General features: G+C 42.7%; 1 protein-coding gene across 2 annotated transcripts in view; it reads right to left on the bottom strand.

Annotated features, from left to right (window-relative positions):
• Positions 1 to 20,738, bottom strand: part of FNDC3B (fibronectin type III domain containing 3B) — a 387,437-nt gene that overhangs the window by 161,269 nt on the left and 205,430 nt on the right. For both annotated transcript variants that reach the window (XM_060242517.1, XM_060242518.1), the window contains exons 4-5: positions 12,657 to 12,733; positions 3,981 to 4,224 (exon numbers count right to left, since the gene is read on the bottom strand). In XM_060242517.1, the coding sequence (XP_060098500.1) occupies positions 3,981 to 4,224; positions 12,657 to 12,733 (321 nt within the window). The remainder of the gene's footprint in view (positions 1 to 3,980; positions 4,225 to 12,656; positions 12,734 to 20,738) is intronic.

Raw genomic sequence — 20,738 nt, 5'->3', positions numbered from 1 at the left:
TGCAGAATGCTGCGGCCCGGCTGCTGTTAGGACTCCCAAGAAGGGAGCACATCCGGCCAGGGCTCCGGGATCTGCACTGGCTGCCAATAGCTTACCGCGTCCGGTACAAGGTGCTGGTTATTACCTTAAAAGCCCTATATGGCCTAGGACCTGCCTACCTGAAGGACCGCCTCTCCCCACATGTTCCCCAGAGAGTACTGAGATCGGGAACTCGAAATCTCCTAGTTATCCCCGGGCCAAAAGAAGCCCGCTTAAAATCTACCAGGGACCGGGCCTTTTCTGTTACGGCTCCTCCCTGGTGGAACCAGCTGCCGGAAGAGGTGAGGGCCCTGCGGGACCTTGCCCAGTTCCGCAGGGCCTGTAAGACAACCCTCTTCCGGCTGGCCTATGACTAGTTGGTACAAGAAATCAAGTGTAGTTATACTAGATGTCTGCTGTCCCTAATGTTTTAAATGGTTTAAATGTCTTAAAATTTTAAATGTATTAATTATTTTAACTGTTTTTATGCTTAAATTCTATTTATGTGAAATTTTGTGTTGTGAGCCGCCCTGAGCCACTTGTTGGGAAGGGCGGGATATAAATCATAAAAATAAATAGATAGATAGATAGATAGATAGATAGATAGATAGATAGATAGATAGATAGATAGATAGATAGATAGATAGATAGATAGATAGCAGGAGCTCCTTTGCATATTAGGCCACACTTCCCTTGGAGCTCTTGGAGGATTGACTACATCAGGGGTGTGTGGCCTAATATGCAAAGGAGCTCCTGCTAGAATTCCATCCCTGCATACGCTGATGTACTATGCACTTGTGATGCTAACGGAATAGAAAGCCTGGATCATAGAAAGCCCACCTCACAGAGTGTCTGTTGTGGGGGAAGAAAAATAAAGGAGATTGTGAGCTGCTCTAAGTCTCTGAGATTCAGAGTGGAGGGCGGGATATAAATCCAATATAATCATCGTATTCTTTTGCATTGTACCTATTATTGTGATCTCCAAGCCTTATTTTTGGAGCCATTACTGAGAGACCAAAAAAATCAACCTGATGAGAGGAAGACACTTTTTCTACTCTCTGTTATGTAGTGACTATAGAAATGATGGCCAAATTTTTGTATCTGGTTGCCAAGAGGAGAGACCGTATCAATAAATGTCAATGATTTATTACGGCTATTTCCTTGCCTGTCTGTGATGCTGTTGTATGCCATTGAAAATTGTTGTTGTTGTTAAACCTTCCAACACACATGCAAATATAACTGAACACACTTAACACTGCAGCTCAAATCCTTAAGAAGATGATGATATTGGATTTATATCCCCATCTCCACTCCGAATTTCAGAGTCTTAGAGCGGCTCACAATCTCCTTTATCCTCTCCCCCCTCAACAGACACCCTGTGAGGGGAGTGGGGCTGAGAGGGCTCTCACAGCAGCTGCCCTTTTAAGGACAACCTCTGCCAGAGCTATGGCTGACCCAAGGCCATTCCAGCAGGTACAAGTGGAGGAGTGGGGAATCAAAGTCGGTTCTCCTAGATAAGAGTCCGCGCACTTAACCACTGCACCAAACTGGCTCTCTTATTACTATATTAGCCAAATGGTACAGAATATTGCCCTGCCCTAGAAAGCCCAGGTTAGCCTGATCTTGTCAGACCCCGGAAGCCAAGCAGGTTCTTCCCTGGACAGTATTTGGATGGGAGACCTCCAAGGAATACCAGGGTCAGAGTCACTGGGGGTGTGTGGAGGAGGTATTTGTAAATTTCCTTCATTGACCAGGATTGGACTAGATGACCCTAGAGGTCCTTTCCAATTGCATGATTCTATTCTATGACTCATACAATTATAAGTATGGAACAGAATTGCAGGGGGTGGAGTTGGGAACACTGTATCAGGCCAAAGAAATGATGTCTGAGCTTTCCCTGCCACTGAGGCTTCCCAACATTGAAGCATGCGGAAGTTTGGGAAGTCTGCACCTATATCTTTCACAGCTTTCTAATTTGCCCTATCATTTATCCGGCTGGTGGTTTAGAGTTCCATCGGTGCATCTAGTTTATCAGGCCTCTGTAATTTTTAAAGTTCTAATGATATTACTTCATTGCACACATTAAAATACTTTGCTCCAGTCGTGACACTGAATGGGTAGAAATAAGTGGGTTGTGGACTGCAGATAATGTGGTGAAAGATTTGCCCTGTTGCCCCGGCAATTCATCTGCTGCTAACAAGAGTCCTATTTCTCTTGCATTTTAGCTGGTGACAGGACATGATTAGCAACCATCTCATCCTAATTTTAAGTTAAGAAATGGCGTTATAGGATTCTCTTGCTCTTATATTTATATATAAAATATTTATATATGCACGCACACATCAAAGATTTAGCTCAAAGGCCAGAAGAAAAGGACATCAAGGAAAATGACTTGGAGAGAAATAAAGCTGTTTCGCTTCTTCTTTAAGCTCGTTTATTTTACACCTCTGGAAGTGATTAAGGATTTCCCACGTTGCCCTCAGGGACCAGATGGCTCTTTTGCAATGACCCACTGCACATTCTTTCCAAGGTTAAGCAAAAAAAATTCCTCTTTTGCCATTTTTTGGAGAAATCTCTGCACGACTACCATGACAAGGGGCAGAAAGGGGCAGCATTTCCATTCACTGGAGACAAGGCAGGGTTTCCTGTTTGCTTCTGATGACGACCACCACTGGCAGAGGTAAGGTTTGTCAGAACAGATTCCCTTCACTAACCAGTCTCCACTTCCCTTCTCTTAGCTGGCCAAAATCAAAACACCACACAAATATAAAAACCAAACTAAGAACCGGATTAGTAAAAGTTCCACCCTGAGGTAAAATACCTTTGCTTCTTGCATCTCTGAGAGAAGTTCTGAAGAGTTGAAGAAGAGCTGGGTTTTTACACCCTACTTTTCTCTACCCTAAGGAGTCAAACAGTCACATTCCCTTCCTCTCCCCACAACAGGCACCTTGTGAGTTATGTGAGGCTGAGACAGTTCTGAGAGAACTGTGACTGGCCCAAGGTCACTCAACAAGCTTCATGTGGAGGAGTGGGGAATCAAACCTAGTTCTCCAGGTCAGAGTCTGCCGCTCTCGGAGTTAACCACTACACTATGGTGGATTATCTAGCATTCCACTGAAGACCTCCAATGAAAGAGAGTCCCCATCCCTCTGAGAAACGCTTATGACTAGGTATTTCTTCCTAATGTTGCACAGAAATCTAAATCCCACTAGTTTAGACCAATTCTTTTATTGTGGCTAGGATCTGACTAATAGCACTTCACATAAATTGCCCGCTTCGGTGGGGTAGGGCGGGATATAAATCGAATGAGATAAATAAATAATAAATTACCTTAGTAATTCCTTCCAGTCATCTTGGCAATAAGTCAACTTATATGACAGGTGGAGGGGGGAGGGTATGGTCTTAGGTTTCAAGGATCTAGAGGAGGCTGGGACATTATATATATGTTCCTTTCCCTCCCCCACCCTCTCTTCTCAGAAGTTCCTACTGTACATGTCTGTTGTGAAAAGTGAACCCACACAGACTCCAAAATTCCAACCATGTTAAACTTGCAGCTTGTCCAACACGATCCAGTGAGTTAGTAGCCAAGCAGAAATCTGAAGCAAGGGCTTTACTTTCTTGTTTCTGTATTAACTACCCAATTGTACCAAGTGTGGGCAAGTTTAGAGAAAGCAGCAATACAAAAGCAAAAATCATATTGGGGAAGTATATCCAAGTATTTATTATTCCTTCCTCCCTCCCTGAGCCTCATTCAGTATTCATGATTATTTACCCTCTCTCTCATTTTTTCCTCAAAGCCACACTTGTGAAGTTGGAAAAGCTGGGAAATAGTGGTTACCCCAAGGGCACCCACTGAGGTTCAGAGCAGCAGAGTTTCCCTCAGCTTAACCTGTCACAGAGCCTCACTAGCTATTAGTACAACGCAGTACAGATCAGAACACCTTAGCTAATTGTAGGCTTACCTTGCTCTCCATAAATTGTAGGGGGAAGATGATGCTGAGGGAAAAATTGGGGAGGCAGGTCTCCAGGCCCAGTGACTGGTGGGTAGAAAGCCGTATGAGAATTATGGATGAAATGTGGATGATGCGCAAGGTACGGTGGTAAATGGTGAGTTGGAGAAATGGCAGAAGGATAACTGGGAGGATAACACTCCGGAGATTGGGGGGTGACCACCACCCTGCGAACGCCTGTGTTGTCTTCTATTACCTGTAAAGGAAAGCAGGCAGGTTAATATAATTGGTGAAATTTGCCTTTGAAATAATTTTGTGCAGCACATGTTTTTCGCCCATTTCGTAATTTTTTGTCAGTCAGGTTTTCATGGCTCAGAAGAATAACGTCTGTATATATCCAACGCCAGCAATTTCTGTGTTAACATATCACACGGCAGACGTTCAGGCAGCTACACTAATTATATAGCAAGGCAGTCAATAATTGGTTAAAGCAATGAGATTTTTTTATTTAGATCAAAGAAAGCTAAGAGACATAACTGGTGGTCTTTTCTGAGAGATCAACCTTGTCTCACAGAATAAAGAGTACTACCAACCCCCGCCCCTCAAAAAAAAAAACCAGTTGGAATAACTCCCAGTGACATATTTGAAACCTTCAAGAAACAAAAAGTTTTATGATATGGCTACAGCAAAGCTAAACTGGAAAGCAAGAAATTAAGAAAGGGCCATACTAGTCATAATAGCAAAATACATAGACACACACACACACGCACACACACACACAATTGTCCCGTGTAGAAAGATGGGTTGGGTGCTGGTGGCATCTGATCTTTACATTAAAAAAAAAGGCAAGGAGTGTAAAACCTGCCCATGGATTCCCCCCTCCCACTCCAAATACAGCTCTATACTAGAAATTATCCAAGAATGTGAGATTAACCCTTGGGGAAGGACAACAGTGAGAGAAACTATCAGTTCAGGGAAGACTATGAAGAGAGGCTGAGGGAACTGGGGATGTTCGGCCTGGGGAACAGGAGGTTGAGGGGGGAACATTTTAAAGTATTATTTTCAAAGTATATTTTAAATACTTTTAAAGTATTTTTCAACGTATTTTCAAACACTGAAACTATCTGAAGGGCTGTCATTCTGATGAGGTTCTAGTTGGTGATGGAGGACAGAACTTGTGATAACGGGTTTAAATTACAGGTGGGAAGATATGACCTTGATGCTAGGGCGAACTTTAACAGTAAGGGCAATTCAGAGGTGGTTGCCCAGGAACATGCTGGGTTCTCCTTCCTTCCTTGATTTTTTTTTTTTTTAAGTGTAGGCTGGATGTCCATTTGTTAGAGATTCTTTAGGCTACCCTGCACTGCTCAGGGAATTGGACTGGATGGTCGGTCTGTAGTCCATTTAATTCTATGATTCTTCAAACCAATATTGTTTTCTCAGACTGGCAGCAGCTCTCCAGGATCTCAGGCAAGACTTTCACATCAATGGCCACTTACAGTTCCTTTTCATTGGAAGTACCAGAACTTAATATTCAGGCTACCATTAAGCAAACCATGTACTCTCTCACTGGGCTGTGGCTCTTCACCAGTGGAATGTGCAATTAATTCCTGATGCATTTTAGTCACTGTTAGGCACACCTAACGGAACATGGATAATAGGTTATGCACATGGCGCTGTAGGTTTTGTGCCTCTTTCCTGTTATTGACGCAGTCCACTTATTGTTAGCTTTCCCAGTGGGTTTTCAAAGAACTTAACTCTGGCCGAATTTTGACAAGTAAACGATTGTAGTCTTTGCGACTGTATAGGTTTTGGGAGGAAATCTCTGTTGACAGATTAAGAATTTATAGCCATGTTTATAAGGTAAACCTTACTTTCATTGTTACCTTGGGTATAACAATTCCTTGATTTCCCACATATGAACAGACTGATTTAATACTTTATAAAGAGAGGGTTTCTACACTTGTTTCAGGGTTAGATAAGGTTCTACGAACTTTACGGGTATTATCAGCCCAATATTCCTACTCTATAAGCCTGTGTCTATAAGCTTCCATAATTTCTCTCAAGAGAGTAAGTTCTGGATTGTGTTAGAAATAGAGTTCAGTTGAAAAGGAGTGAGGTGTTTTTCAGGAAGCTTCTGTCAGCTATAGAAAGAGCTCCTTTTTGGTGACGTTACTGGGTCTCTTTCAAGTCGGGTTGCCAGCCTCCAGGTGGGGCCCAGAGATCTCCCGCTTGTACAACTGATGTCCAGCTGGCAGAGATCAGCTCCCCTGGAGAAAATGGCTGCTTTGAAGGGTGGACGTTATGACCTCAAACCCTGTCCTCTCCTGGATCCACCCCCAAAGTCTCCAGATACTTTCCAACATAAACCTGGCAACCCTACTTTCAAGACAGGTTGAAAATGTTAGCCCACACTAAGCCAATGTCCATATCAGGGATCACAGCCTTGCCGTCAGCTGGCTTTTCTTGCCTTCAGTGATGCTCTAAAACCAATCAATTTGGCTTCATGGGGACACCATCACATTTACTATATTATCACTGATTGTTTAGGATTCCTTGTGGAAGGAGAGAACACACTTGTCATAGAATAGGACAATTTTAAACAAGCACGGTACGGCTTGCTGTAAAAGAATAATGCTGCAATCCTACACAGAGTTCTAATCGATTAAGCACAATTAATACAGTGTCACTTTTATCACTGATCACAACCAATAGCAGAAATTTTTCATTTCAAAATAAAGTTCCTGCAGGAAGCACACAACCAAATGAGAACAACATGCCACACTTTGTTCTAATCAAACAGTGAAGAGGATTGATACTTCAAATGACAATAAAAACAGCACACACCAGAACTCACATCCACAAACAAATAAAAAACAGCATATATAAATACAAAATACCTAAAAGCCAACACTTCCTTTGCACATATTTTGTATACAGCGGGATTCAAGTTCAATCTCCAGTTTAAAATAGATCTTACTTATGTTATAGGAATTGAAAAAAGACAACTTTGCCTGAGATCCCAGATACCCACAGTTAATACAGACAATTCTTATTTTAAAGAATCAATGGTCTGACTCTGTATTACAGGCAGTTTCATATGCTTAAACTAGGGTTAGATGTTCTTTTTCTAGAGGACATGTCATCTTTTTCTGTGAATGTCCTCTTTTGGGCTCTTTTTGGGGAAAAAACCTGATGAAAATGTCCTCATTTGGGGTTGGAAGGATGTAGAGAAGAAAATACTAATTTACACAGGGAGTGATTAAAATATGGAATTTGCTGCCCAAGATGTAGTGATGGCCACAAGAATAACCAGCTTTAAAGGGGGATTAGATAGATTCAGGAAGGATAAGTCTATCAATGGCTACTAGCAAAGGGGGAGTGAAGAAAGGCAGCCAGTGAGGTGGGAAGGGGGGAAAAGGTGACATGTTGAACTGGAACATATGGAACCAAAATGTATTTTTAAATACTTAGCCATCTACTTCCATTATTAAACAATGGAAGCCAATCCAAGTGTTTTAATTCCTAATTAGGGTCTTTTTGAAAGAAAACCCCAGACAGGCACAGAGAAATCTAATCTAACCCCCCCCCCCCAAACTTTTCAGAATAAACCAAAATAATTTCCTTTTAATTCACCTTTCCCTTTATCCCAAGATGCCCCTTCAACACATATACAGATATGTGTGTGTGAAAGAGAGATAGAGAGATATTAAGTCTCAAAGAAAACAGGAGAGAATTGTGGTTGTCAGAAGAATCCATCTACATACCCACCCATCCTCCCTCAGAAGGACGAGGAGGAGGAGAAGCGTACAAAAGCTTATACCTGAAATAAAACAATGCTGGTCTTAAAGGAGCTATGAGACTCAGCCTTTGCTCCGTCTCCTCAACAGGGTTCTCTCTTGCTCTTTGCCTACCCCTCCTTTCCTCCCAAAGGAGGAGCTCTCAGCCAATAGGGGAAAGGGAGGCTTGGCTTAGAAGGAAGCAGCAGAGGGGGGCGGGCAAAAGTGAGCCACAATGCAGCAGCAACTCCAAAGAAGGAAGCAAGAGGGAGCCAGCTGCTTGCAGGCCAAATAAGAGCCCTGCAGGGGCCAGATCCATCCCGTGGGTCTTATGTCACCCCTACTATAGGGCTTTCAAGACAAGAGACATTCAGAGGTTTTTGCAACTGCCTGCCTCTGCATAGCATGGAGGATTTTATGGCTTTTGCTTAATGGGGATGGCGCAAAGTGCTGTCAAGTCACAGCCAACTTATGGTGACTCTGTAAGACTTCTAAGACAAAACATGTTCAGAGGTGGTTTGTTATTGCCTGTCTCTCTCTGTGTAGCAACTCTGGACTTTACTGGATAGTCTCCTATCCAAATACTAGCTAAAGCTGACGCTGCTTAGATTCTGAGAGCTGATGAGAATGGATAGCCTGGGCCATAATAGACACTGTTATTTCTCTACGCAGGTATCTGTTCTCAGCCCAGCTTTTGAAACGAAGGCTTTTAAGGGTAACTCAGGCTCATTTTTTCAAAATGCATTTTTCTTCATGAACTGGAGCATCCTCATTTCCTTTGCATCCCTGTCATCCCAATGCCAAAACAAACAGAAGACAAATTGAATAATCACGCAATAATCCTATTAATTACTAACACAGTACAGGCGAAAGCCAAATAAAAGGCAAACACAGCTATTACAACATCAGCACCAACATATAACAACAGAGAAGAGAACCAGTGACTGCTACGTGCTTCAAGCTGTTATTTAGCATTAAGTCATTTGCGAAGCAGAACATTCATTTTCCACATGGCAGGGAAGTACAGTTCAACTAAACGAAAAAAAAAAGAAGACAAAATATAGGCTTTTCCTACAATTACACTACCAGCTGCTTTATTTAGAAGCAGATCTTACTAAAAAGCTATGCAAAGGCTTATTTAATGAACCTTGGTTGTCTTCTTGAAAACTGAGAACAGAGATGGGCAAACTGGCAGTGCAGAATGTCCAGCCCAGATATATGAAGGGTGACCGAATTTTGTTTTTGAGTTGGAAAATATGTCAATCTGGATTTGAAGCTTTTGTTAATGGAGCGAATTTTTTGAAGCATTCCTCTTCTCCCAGAGCCTTCCTCCTTTTAAAGAACAGCTTCTTATTTATTTATTTATTTATTTTTTAACTTATATCCCGCCCTTCCCACCGAAGTGGCTCAGCTTCTGAAGATCAAAGGACATTCTGGAAAAGAATATCGAAGTTCTTGCCTGTGCAAAGGTAGACGGCATTGGGGGTGGCGCCCCCTATTGAATCTGCAGTGGCCTCTATCCTGCAGCCTCTGCTTGCCTCACTCTGGGGCTAGCCGAGCAGAAACCGCCACTGGTGGACTTTTGTCTTCCAGCCACCACCACTGCTCTACTGACCAGCAGGCTGGAGTGCCATTCACTGCTGGTGGTGGCAGAAGCAACACAGGTGATCACCATCCCAGTGTCACCCTCCTCCTCCTCCTCCTCCATGGCCTCCTCAGGATACTATCTAGCCCCACATCTGCTCACCACTGGCTTCATCCCAGCCTACCAGAGCATTGGCAGCAGCTCCTCCAAATGACACCTGCCTTTGCCTCCAGCTCAGGCTCCCGGTTCCTCTTCCGGCAGCTCAGGGGAGGGGTGGAAAGAAATTTCGTGTGTGGCTTGGATAGTAACAAAAATGGCTTTGGGGGCAGGAAAGGGGGGAAGGGGAGTGTGTGTGTGTGGCTTGGATAGCGGCAGGAGTGGCTCTTGGGATGGGGAGGAATTTGCTTACACACAGGGTGTTCCTTTTCTTCCACTAAGATAATTAATTATTCCATGTCAGTTAAGACAAGTGAGCTACCCCATTTTAAGCCTATTCAGACAGTTTATTCATTGCTTAAAAGTGCCTTGATAGCACTCCTATGAACCCTTATTCAAACAGGGTAAAAGACAACTTATTACTATTATTATTATTAGGAGGAGGAGGAGGAGTAGGAGGAAAAAGAAGACGACCCAAGCAAAAAATTCCTGGCTACAGGCCTGCTGACCTTGGTGGACCAAGGATCTAAGTTAGTAGGTGGCTTCATATATCCAATTGGTGAAGAGAAAAAGTGGGCCTCGTGTATTTTATATTTATTTATATAGATTTTATTTATATCCCGCCCTCCCGTTATGAAGAGTTAACAGTGGGAAACAGCCATGGGAACGGTTATTCCATAACCTCTTTTGTCTCATGGTCATGCTCTAACGTGTATCTTGATAAAACATTAAACCTCTTTTAATTGGCAGGAATAGATTCCACTTTGTATTAAGAGAAGCTTGAGTATAGATTCCCTTGTTAATTGCTACTGGCCATGACAGCTATATGGAAAACTTCAGGTGGAATAGGAATATCTCACTCAATACCAGATTCTTGGCTTTTAGTTTTCCTAGCAGAACTTGGCTGGTGAATGGCTGCCGTATATGGGCTTTTGATCCAATCCAGCAGAGGGATTTCCAAGTCTATGTGCTTCAGGAAACAGCCCTTAGGTTCAAGGCTGCAATTTCAAGTGGTGTCTTTTGAAATACAATCCTGAGCATTTAAACCATTTTTATTTTTTGAAAGTTTTAGTATCACTAATATTTTACCAGTATATCAAAGCAGTATAAATTAAAGCATCCACTGTCAGTGTTGATGATGAAACGGAGAGCTGTTTTGGAGGAGGAGGAGAAGAAGAAGAAGAAGAGCAGCACAGGAGAAAAACTAGATGATGATAATACCTTCCCTTCAGTGACTTGAAAATAAGAAAGTTAGCTCATTTTGGCTACCTGCAGACAATCACACCATATCCAGCATCAAGTAGTGGTTAGACTATCAGAACAAGAAGCCCAGACTGAAAATCCTACTTGCCCATTAAGTTCATTGGTGACATTGGGCCAGTCATTCCCTCTCAGCCTAACCTATTTCAATGAATTATTGTTAGGAGGATAAGGAGGGGAGAACCAGGTACATTTCCCTGAGCCCTGCAAAGGAAAGGTAGGATGAAAATGGGTCATTCAGGGTTAAATGGATATATAAATGCAAGGCAAAAGAAAAGTGAAAGAAAAAACAGCAAAAGAAAATCAATCGGGGTGACATGTTTTGCAAACATTAATCAGTATTATTTTGAGTGAATTTACAGCATTGAGCACACATTTGTTTAATTAACAACCTGTTTGGTTAAAACTGAAAAACGTTTGAATGCAATCTGCCTCAGAAATACAGCTTTCTTTGATTCCTAATTATTTCTTGATAATGTTCCAAGTGATGATCCCCACACTACCCCACATGTCTGCAAGTAACATCTGGATCAGTGCTTTTGAGTCTCTGCGTTATCTCTTTTGAAGATGTCTGCTAAACTATAATGCGGTTCCCTTGAACTATGGAGCAGGGAAGCAGATACAATTAGTAGTGACAGAAAGCCCACTGCGTCAGACTGGCTGGTGGGAAGTTTTTCATAAGGGGGGAGAGAATCAAGAGTTCAGTTTCAAACAAGTTATTGGAAAATACCATGGCCATTTAATTGAAAGCACGGGATGTTTAAGCTGAAGAGACACAGATCACTAGAAACATGCCGTCTTTCTATGGAATTAGATGGAGACAACAGGGAAGAAGAAACAGAAAACCTTAACGTTTGCTGTGGATATACATCTGCCCTAAGACTGAAAAAAACAGACAGAGACATCAACTGTGAGTAGTTCAATCTGGGAAAAACCCAGGATATTGGACTAGGATTGGGGGATGGATATGGATTCAAATCCTCACTTATTCATGCAGCTTAGTGGGTGCTGTCAGGACTGTTCTTCTCTCTCATCCCAACCTACACCTGAAAGGGTTGTTGTGAGGATAAAATGTAGGAAAGAAACACCATGGATGCTTCCCTCAGCCCCTTGGAGAAAGGGTGGGATACAAAGGTCATAAATAATGGACAGTATAAAGATGGCCACAGTAAATAGGTACAAATATTGCTGCAAATATATAGGTCACATAACTATATCCACTGATGCTTTTTTTCCTCAGGACAGGCAAAGGATTTGAAAATAGCTACATAAACTGTAGACACCCCCCACTACACCCCATAGCGACTTCAAATTCAGCGCAAAGCATTAGAGTGCTCTTAGATCTGTGTGACAGACAGCCTCTAGTTCCACCCTCCAGACGTCCCAACAAACCCCTACAGGAAAAGTAGGCAGATACTTTGAGGCATCAGCCTATCAGAGGTTGTGGAATCCCTTGGGAAGGGGGGACAGTGAAGTGGAAGGACATTGTCATGGCCTCAAGTACGTGCTTGGGGAAGCGACAGAGAATTGAGGGGAAACTAGTTAGGCTTTGCCTGGTGAAGGAAAAGAACTCTGACATCTAGGTACATAGAGCTCAGGGGCTGATAAAGAGGCAGGAACAGAGCAGATATCCTGTGTTACCTTAGAGGAATAGAGGATTAGTGAGTGACTTGTGAGGGAAATCACAGAAATATCCCAAGGGATAAGCTAACCCGATTTCAGTTGGCTGAGATTCCTTCCCTTCACTATGAAGCCTATTTTCATAGTGATAAGGACTAGAAGCTTGACTTTAGAAAAAATATATAGGATGCTGAATTCTTGCTCAATAGCACCCAGTTTTACACTTTTCCTGTGGAATGCCAAATATACAGTCCTGTCAGTCATCCAATGGTTGTTAAAGCACCATACCTGTGATATATAACCTGGAGGCACATGAATGGGAGGAATGGATCCATTGGGTGACATCATGGGAACCTCTGCAGGTCCTGTAAGGGTACAGAGAGGGAAGGAGAAAATTGAGTAGTTAAGATACAATTTGAGCTCTTGTGACTGCACTGAAAGCCACTAGGAAAGGCACAGGACCTGAACCAGCATTTTTCATCTATACGGAAAAAAGGCCACTATTGATTCACAGCATTACATTTTATGAGCATTTAGACACACTTGGACTTCCTGCTGCCATCACTGAACCCATAACACACCCAGAAATATTCAGAAATGCCTATCTACTCATTTTCCCCCAGTTTCAGTTATCTTTATTTAAGCATTAACATAAACATACTCATGCATGTACACTTACAATTCAGTATTTGAGTATATAAACACAGGCTATCAAAGCAAAATACATATTCGTTCTTTTAAAAGTAAATCATTTTTTTCATACAGGACATTTCTCAGAAGGATGCCTTCATGCGATAAATAAGAAACCACTGGATACCATTGCTCAATAACTATTTTTTTCATAGGCTCTTGGTGACACATTTATATTGCAATAAACTATTTTTGTAAGAATAAAGTAATCCCAAACCCTGACTTTCCAGCTCTGAATGGTAGGTACATTTTTGTCTTTCCATTTGTTTGCTAGCATATATTTAGCAATTGACAGTAAAATCAACATCATATTTCTCTTGCTATAAGGTAGATCTGGAGATTTCCAGTTTTCTAATAATATTAGGGTCAAACAGAATCTGTATTTGTAAAATGGATTTAATTAATTTTATGATTTGTGACCGGTATAGTTGAATTACAGAACATGACTACCAGGCATGTCTGTAAGTGGCTATTTGGCCACATTGTTTTGGGCAATAACATTTGCAGGACAGGTCAAATCAGTTTTGCATTGAATTAGTTAAATACCAGTGGGTTAGTAATTTTGTTGATTGGAGTTGCACGGTATTACCTACACATTTTTGAGGAGCTCTGTGCTGCTTTCTTGCCAACAATTATGTGAAATATAAGTTTGATAAGGCTACTCCAATAGTGGTTCAAAGCTGTTTTCCAAGAAACAGAAATAAATTAACTTAAAATCACAACATTATACCATAAATCCCCCAATAAAAAGCATATAACATAATGAACATGTTACAGAGAATGGTGAAACAATATGTTACAGCAACCGAGAATGGCAAAATAACAATCACAAGGCAACTAAACACACATCCTATGAATAAATTACCTCCAAATGGGGCTGCAAGGCCTGGGTTGGAAAATACCTGGAGACTTGGGGTGGATCCAGGAGAGGGCGGGATTTGGGGAGCGGCCTCAGCATGGTACAATGTCATAGAGTCCACCATTCAGAGCTGCCATTTTCTCTGGGGAGCTGAACTCTGCCAGCTGGAGATCAGTTATAACAGTGGGAAGTCTCTAGGCCCCCACCTGGAGGCTGGAAGAAACCCCACCTCCAAAATGTCCTCTCATTAACAGCCATACTTAGGCTTTGCAAAGTGAAGGCTACAGCTTCCTTTATTGAGTCAATCCAGCTCTGTGCTCCTTGTTCAGGTTTCACTCCTGCCACAGACTTCCTGATTTAAAGCTTAACCTGTTAATCCATACTCACTGCATTTAGAGTACCCAGCAGTTCCCATGCACTACCAAAAAAAAATGCCTGGCCCCATCTGCCACATTGTCACACTGTTTTGTTGGGGTTGTTTTTGCTGTGTGGAGCAGCCGGACAGAGATCAGTGGCTCTTCCCAATCAAACAGGAAACCAAGCCTGCGTTGTTCTAGTATTTCCAGCTCTATGGTCATTCCCACACTTTAGCTCAAAGTTCAAACACCTATCTCATTGGTGGTAGCTGAAATGATCTCATCATGTGGATGCTGGCACCTCCTCCTCAGGAAAAACACGTCCCATTTGTTTTTTAATCTCAGTGCCAAGCAAACCTTAGTGACATGCCATCAAATTAATTAGTCACACTACACCCCATATGCTGCACCAACTTTTGATGGTATCTCATGTCCAATCCATACAAGTAGCAGCACAGGGGGAGGAAAGATCTACAGACATGATTTCATATGTCTAAACCTTCATGAGCCAAAAAACAGAAACATCACTCACATTAACGCCACGACAAGTCTGAGCCTGTAAAACCTTCAGCTTGGTGTACTGTCTAAACATAAAATCAACATCCTAGGGCAAGCATGACGGTTGCTATTTTGTTCTGGAGATAACGTCTTTTTCCACAACATTCATATCTGAAATGTGCAGTCTGAATTCACACTGTTGCTTCAAGCTGGTGTAATAGAACTTGGTGGCAAAGCAAGCTGCCATTCGCAAGAGTCGCAGTTCCTGGCTTGCAGGCCTAGATAAACTTTCCCTTTGAGAGAGCTGGGAGTCAAGTTTCCAATCACACTCACTTTTTACATATGTGAAGAGCCGTCTCAAGAACATATGAAGACCATGAAAGTCATTACTTCAGCAGTTTGGATTAACCCAGGAATGTGGTTATATAAGCAAGAGGCTTAAAGTTTCCACTCCGAACTCCAACCCCTGGATGTGCAAACTCGTAGCTCAAGTATCAAATGCAAATCCAGAAAGGCATGTGCCATAAGCGTTAGGGGTTTTGCAAACCTAAGCTATATAAATCTAGGGTTTTTAAAAAACCCATAAAAATATGGAAACCATACAATGGATGCTTTAGAAACTCCACGAGCTTATCCCTGTGGTGCTAGCTCTACCAAAATGGAGTCAGCCATACTGTGGTTTAACTATGGTTTAACTCTGTTGGCAAATTTGAGTTATACGTGGTTGCATAAGTTTTGACAGGCTTTTTATGTTATCATGAATTAAAGGACTGGATTGCTACTTGAGAAAAAGAGGACCTCCTGATATACAAATGAACACTCCTTTTTCCTGAATTAGAGCACTGGTCAATTTAGATATTGTCTGCTCTCTGGGGTTTAAGATTTACACAGTACTGGTTCCCAGAGATTCTTCGCCTGGGCATGCTGAGGACTGAAGATGCACTGTGCCACTGAGTCACAACCTATCAATCATCCCTATCAATCCAAGAATGCCCCTTTACAACACTGCTCAAACAACAAAGGTAAAGCAGATAACCTTAGGACACATGAAGACTGCAAAAACCATGAACCGCTTCTATAAACCATACAAGAATTTTATGCTTGGAAAAGTACCTGATGGATTTATTTTAGAACAATGAGATATTTTCAGTTTTATTCAGGCTCTCTTTTTTGGTTAATGGGCTGTTTCCTTTTAAGAACAGGTACCCATGGATAAATATAGAGACTGCACTGCAAATTGATTTTTTAGCATAATAGCAGCAGGCTTAATCTGCTATTCTAAATTCTCCAGTAGAAATGAAAGATAAGTGAAATGATGAGGAAAAGTCCTTTCCAAGTGTTTACCTTAAAGATGGAAGTATGCTCTTTTTCCTATTCTAAACATTGGGGTGTGAGGTGTGTGTTTGGGGGAGGGGGAGAGATCTTGATTTTCCAGGAAGCCAAGCCTAGTCAAGTTCACCTAGGTGAGCTCTACTCTGTCTGGTAGGTTAGTTACTACTCAGTTTAGTTGGATTAGGACTATAACATCAACTCCCCCGAAGTTGTACTACTGGGCTGAATTACAACCACTTCACATGCACATACAATGGATTCAGCCCTACTAGGATCTCCCTGTAGCTATACATGGTACAAGCATTAACATCTTCAAGAAGTAATTTTCAAAAGCTGATTAACCCGTCCCCCTACACGAGGCCAGCACTACCAGCTGCAAATGCCTGCGCTTCAATAAAAAAGATTGCACTATATCATCTGACGCGTACCGTGCAGACTCTTAACCTCAAGCACAACCCGCAAACTGTTAAAATCATTTGGGTAAAGAGGTTTTCAAGAATGTGGGACAGGTGAGTGATTTAGTGCAAGATGAGAGTTTTTCTTGCTGCCTCTATTTCAGGCCTGGTCAAATGACTTTAACATGCACTTATTTCCCATCTCTCCTGCTGCTGTTATCAAAACAGATTCAAGTGGTTACTGTGGCTGAGACCTCGAAACCGTCTCCTGCCTGGAACAAACCATGGGAGCCATGAAAAGACTGATCTTAGCAACCCGTACATCAGATGAATACTTAGAGGAAGGGGGAAAAAAACACCACTTTGCTAGGCTTGTGCTAAAGCAATTAAAATATTTACTGTTGCTTTTGAGGAAATATTTTCAATTTTTACCCTGTGTTACCAAACACTGCCACAGATAGCTTACAAGGCCACAAAGAGTCACAGATTTCCACAGGGTAGAGACCAGCCTACGGCTTAAGAAAGCACTAGAGAGGTCTTTCATAATGAAAAAAAAAATTGTAATAATTTCATAAGTGTTGTTTGGGATTCCTTCCCTTTCCACCCCCCCTCCCCCACCGGTCCTGGGTGTTGCAGGAGGGGCTGAAAATTTGTGACCATTATTGTCATTCTTATTTTTGTCAATCTCCCTCCACTGCCCCTCTCCTCGAGGCAACAAGAGTGGGGAGGCAAAGAAAGGAAGCCAACTCGGGACTTACCATGTGGGCATGGTTTCTGCTGGAGGTTTCTTCCTGCCACCAGCACCGGAAGCAGCAGACCCTGCCCTAACTCTGAGACATGGTGAGAGGACTGGTGGGCATTTAGACTCCTACAATGCTTACCTGTCACAGCAGCTGTTCTTCCCCTCCCCACACCCACTAGGGGATTTTCTTTTTTAAAAAAACTGGCAACTGAATGTGGCGCTCCCTGATACCTTGCCCAGCAAGGCTTTTGATTGGCTCTGAAGATTGTTTAAAACACTGCTTTGGCAGCAGCTTCCACTGCACTACAAAGATCTTCAATGCGGCAGCCATTTTGTGGCTGGCTCCACCTCCTGCAACAGCTATTTTGCGGCAGCCATTTTGTATCTGTGCCCGTTGTGCCATGTCACAATTCCAAAGGTGTCTACAGGCTCAAAAGAGTTGGGAACCCCTGGTGTAGCAGTACATGTTTCAGGTTCTTTGAATTCCAAACTGTCATTTGTCAAAAAAGTAACTCTCCAGCCTTTTCCATTGAGAGCGTGTATCTTCCCCGGAGGGGAGGAAACAGCCATTGAAATATCTAAACCTTGTAGGAATCCACGAGCCCCCCAGCCCATCCATTAATTTAGGACTGTGGGGTGGACTCTGCCACCTCCCATAGCAGTGGCAGGGAGAAGTCTCCAGTGGTGAGAATGCTAGCCAGGCAAGTATAGGGACAGTTCAGTCTTTGCCTTTTAAAAATGTAAAGGGCCACAGGTAGTGCCTGGGACTCACCTGACCACCAGCTGTTTCCCAGTCAGCTGCCTCTTATTCCCTCCCCACTCCTGCGCCTCTCCCAAACACTCCCAAAATTCAGGGAGATACATTTTCATTGCTTCTAGAATTTCAGTGGTGTTTTGTCCTAACTTCAGGTGTCCCCACGCTGACCCTGAAAGTACAATCTCAGCTCAGGTATATCCAAATAAAATTCAATTCCCTCACTTCTACCCATTCCCTGGTTCTCTGGGGCATGCACTGCAATGTGCCAACCATTGTATAAAACCAGAAGCCTGTGCACACCTCCTGCACATTCCAGCCATAACAATGGTTTGCAAGTTTGCAAATTACTCGGTGCGTGCCCCACGGGTCAGCTAAGGAGGAAGAGCAGAGGTTTCTAGCAGGCACAAAGTCAGTTCCCTCTCACACACCTAACAAAATCCGTGTCCAACAAGGCAGCAAATTTTTAAAAGCTAGGTATATACCCACTGAATATGATGAAGGGGAGGTGGGTATCAGGTAGCCCATGAGCAGTGAGGTGACCCATGCCTCCCCCATTTCCGTTGCCCTGGAAATGTTAGTCCCCATAAAGGAAAGAAAGCGCAGGATCAAGATAGGGAATTAAGAGAACCCCAACCCTCAGAGCACCACCCTGTTCCTTGTTCACAATGGAAAGTGACAGACTGTAGCTTCTATATATAAACACAGACTGTTATAATGCACTGTAGATTTACAGCAAAACTTGGTGTGGGGGAGAACCCTCCAGCATTTTAATTATTTTAATTTTAAAATTGCTCTTATTTCCTAAGGTCGTACAGCAAGGTCCCTAATGAACAGAAACATTGGCAGGAACTCAGGGCTTTTTTTGTAGCAGGAACTCCTTTGTATATTAGGCCACACACCCCTGATGTAGCCAATCCTCCTGGAGCTTACAGTAGGCCCTGTACTAAGAACCCTGTAAGCTCTTGGAGGATTGGCTACATCGGAGGGGTATGGTCTAATATGCAAAGGAGTTCCTGCTACAAGAAAAGCCCTGCGTGGTTACTTTACTACTTTCTTTGAATAGTCCTGTTGTTTAATGGCTCGATCGTACACACACACACACACACGCAACTACTGGAGAGTAGGGACCATATGGAGCTTGAACCATATGGATAACTCTCTCTTGATAAAGGTGTGAACACAGATAAAGATGCCATGTACTGGACCAGACTATCAGTATTGTCTACTCAGACCAACAGTAGCACTCCAGGGTCTCAAGCAGAGGACTTTCACATCAACGACTGATTGGTCCTTTTAAGTTTAAACCTGGGACCTTCCAAATTGAACCTGGGACCTTCTAAATGCAATGCAGAGGCCCTTCCACAGAGGAACACTCCTCCACATGTTTCACCTCATTCCAATCACAGCTGCTAATTTTATCCAAGATTAATCTTTAACTGTAAACTAGCTTTCTCCTAGACACGCACACACTTAGCGGCATCTCACAAGCACTGCCCCCTCCCTTTGGTCCAGTACCCTGTTTCCAACAGTGCCTGGTGTCACTGAACACTCACAAACTTGAAAGAGAAGCTTCCACTGTTTGTCTCCAGCATCCAGTATTCAGAGATACACTGCTTCTCCATGTGGAGGTTCCATCAAGGTATCAATAGGTCTCTCAGTGGTTTCTGGCTCTCTTGCAACATCTAATTTGTATCTGTTTTCTCAAGAAATTGCCGCAAGTCTGAATGAAACTCTGAGGCATTTCACATGTTTAAAAAGGCCAGCAAAGCAATGAACAACCAACCAACAAAAATCAATTATTTCCCTGACCCTAGCAGTGCCCCTGTTAGCACAACACAAGTAATTCTACAGCCCAGTTGAGTGAATAAACATATTTAAATCCAACCATCACCACATGCTCTACACTTCCATCGCTTTTCCAGAAGTCATCTCAGTTCCGTCACAACGGTCATATCCCCTTGTCTGTTTTTCCTTCTAGAATGAAGTAATGTCTTGTTCCAGGAAATTCCGCCTGATTAAAAATGAGGGGATGATTAATCCCCAACTCCTCCTTTTTCAAAATAATTACAGCAATAAACACTTTGGTGTGTGTGTGTGTGTGGGGGGCAAAGTCTTATTCATGCACAACCTTTTAAGTAATGAAATCCCTTTTGTTTGCTCTCTTACTACTTTTGAGTACAGATCTGAGCAACTTTTAGCAATATCTGTCCTGCCTCGAGCATTCTGCATATGTTACTTTAGGCCCTGCCTAAGTTCCTTCCTTTAACGTAGAATTCTATAGAGCAGCTTTCAAGAGACGCCTCCAGGTATCTAATACTGCAGGGTCCCATTTAGTTCTAAAATCTACACTGTCCTCTTCAACTCTTCAGCATCATATACAATTGTCTGCCTTTGGGTCTAAGCATGTGGTCCCCCTCTACGCTTCTGTTAGCCATATCCATGCATTTCATGACATATAGAGACAAGAAGACCAAATCGTTTATGTGTGCAAAATCCATCCTTCCAGCACTGGTTAAACTTCTGTCATCACCTGCTGCATATGTGAAATATACTCAACTGAAGAAACCTTTAGATGAGAACTGGCTCTGTGGATAGGCAACAACCACTAAGTGATCCATATGATGGGGGGGGGGGGGGGCGTTGTGGAAAAAGCTCAGCAGGAGCTCCTCCATGCCTTCTCCAATGTGCCTGCCACGGCGGGCATGCTGCGGAAGGCTGAAGCCATCAGGAAGGTTTTTAAA

This window comes from Heteronotia binoei, chromosome 6, assembly GCF_032191835.1.
Source record: "Heteronotia binoei isolate CCM8104 ecotype False Entrance Well chromosome 6, APGP_CSIRO_Hbin_v1, whole genome shotgun sequence".
NCBI lineage: Eukaryota > Metazoa > Chordata > Lepidosauria > Squamata > Gekkonidae > Heteronotia > Heteronotia binoei.
The sequence above is the reverse complement of the archived record's forward strand: the minus strand, read 5'-3'. Positions and strand labels throughout refer to the sequence as shown.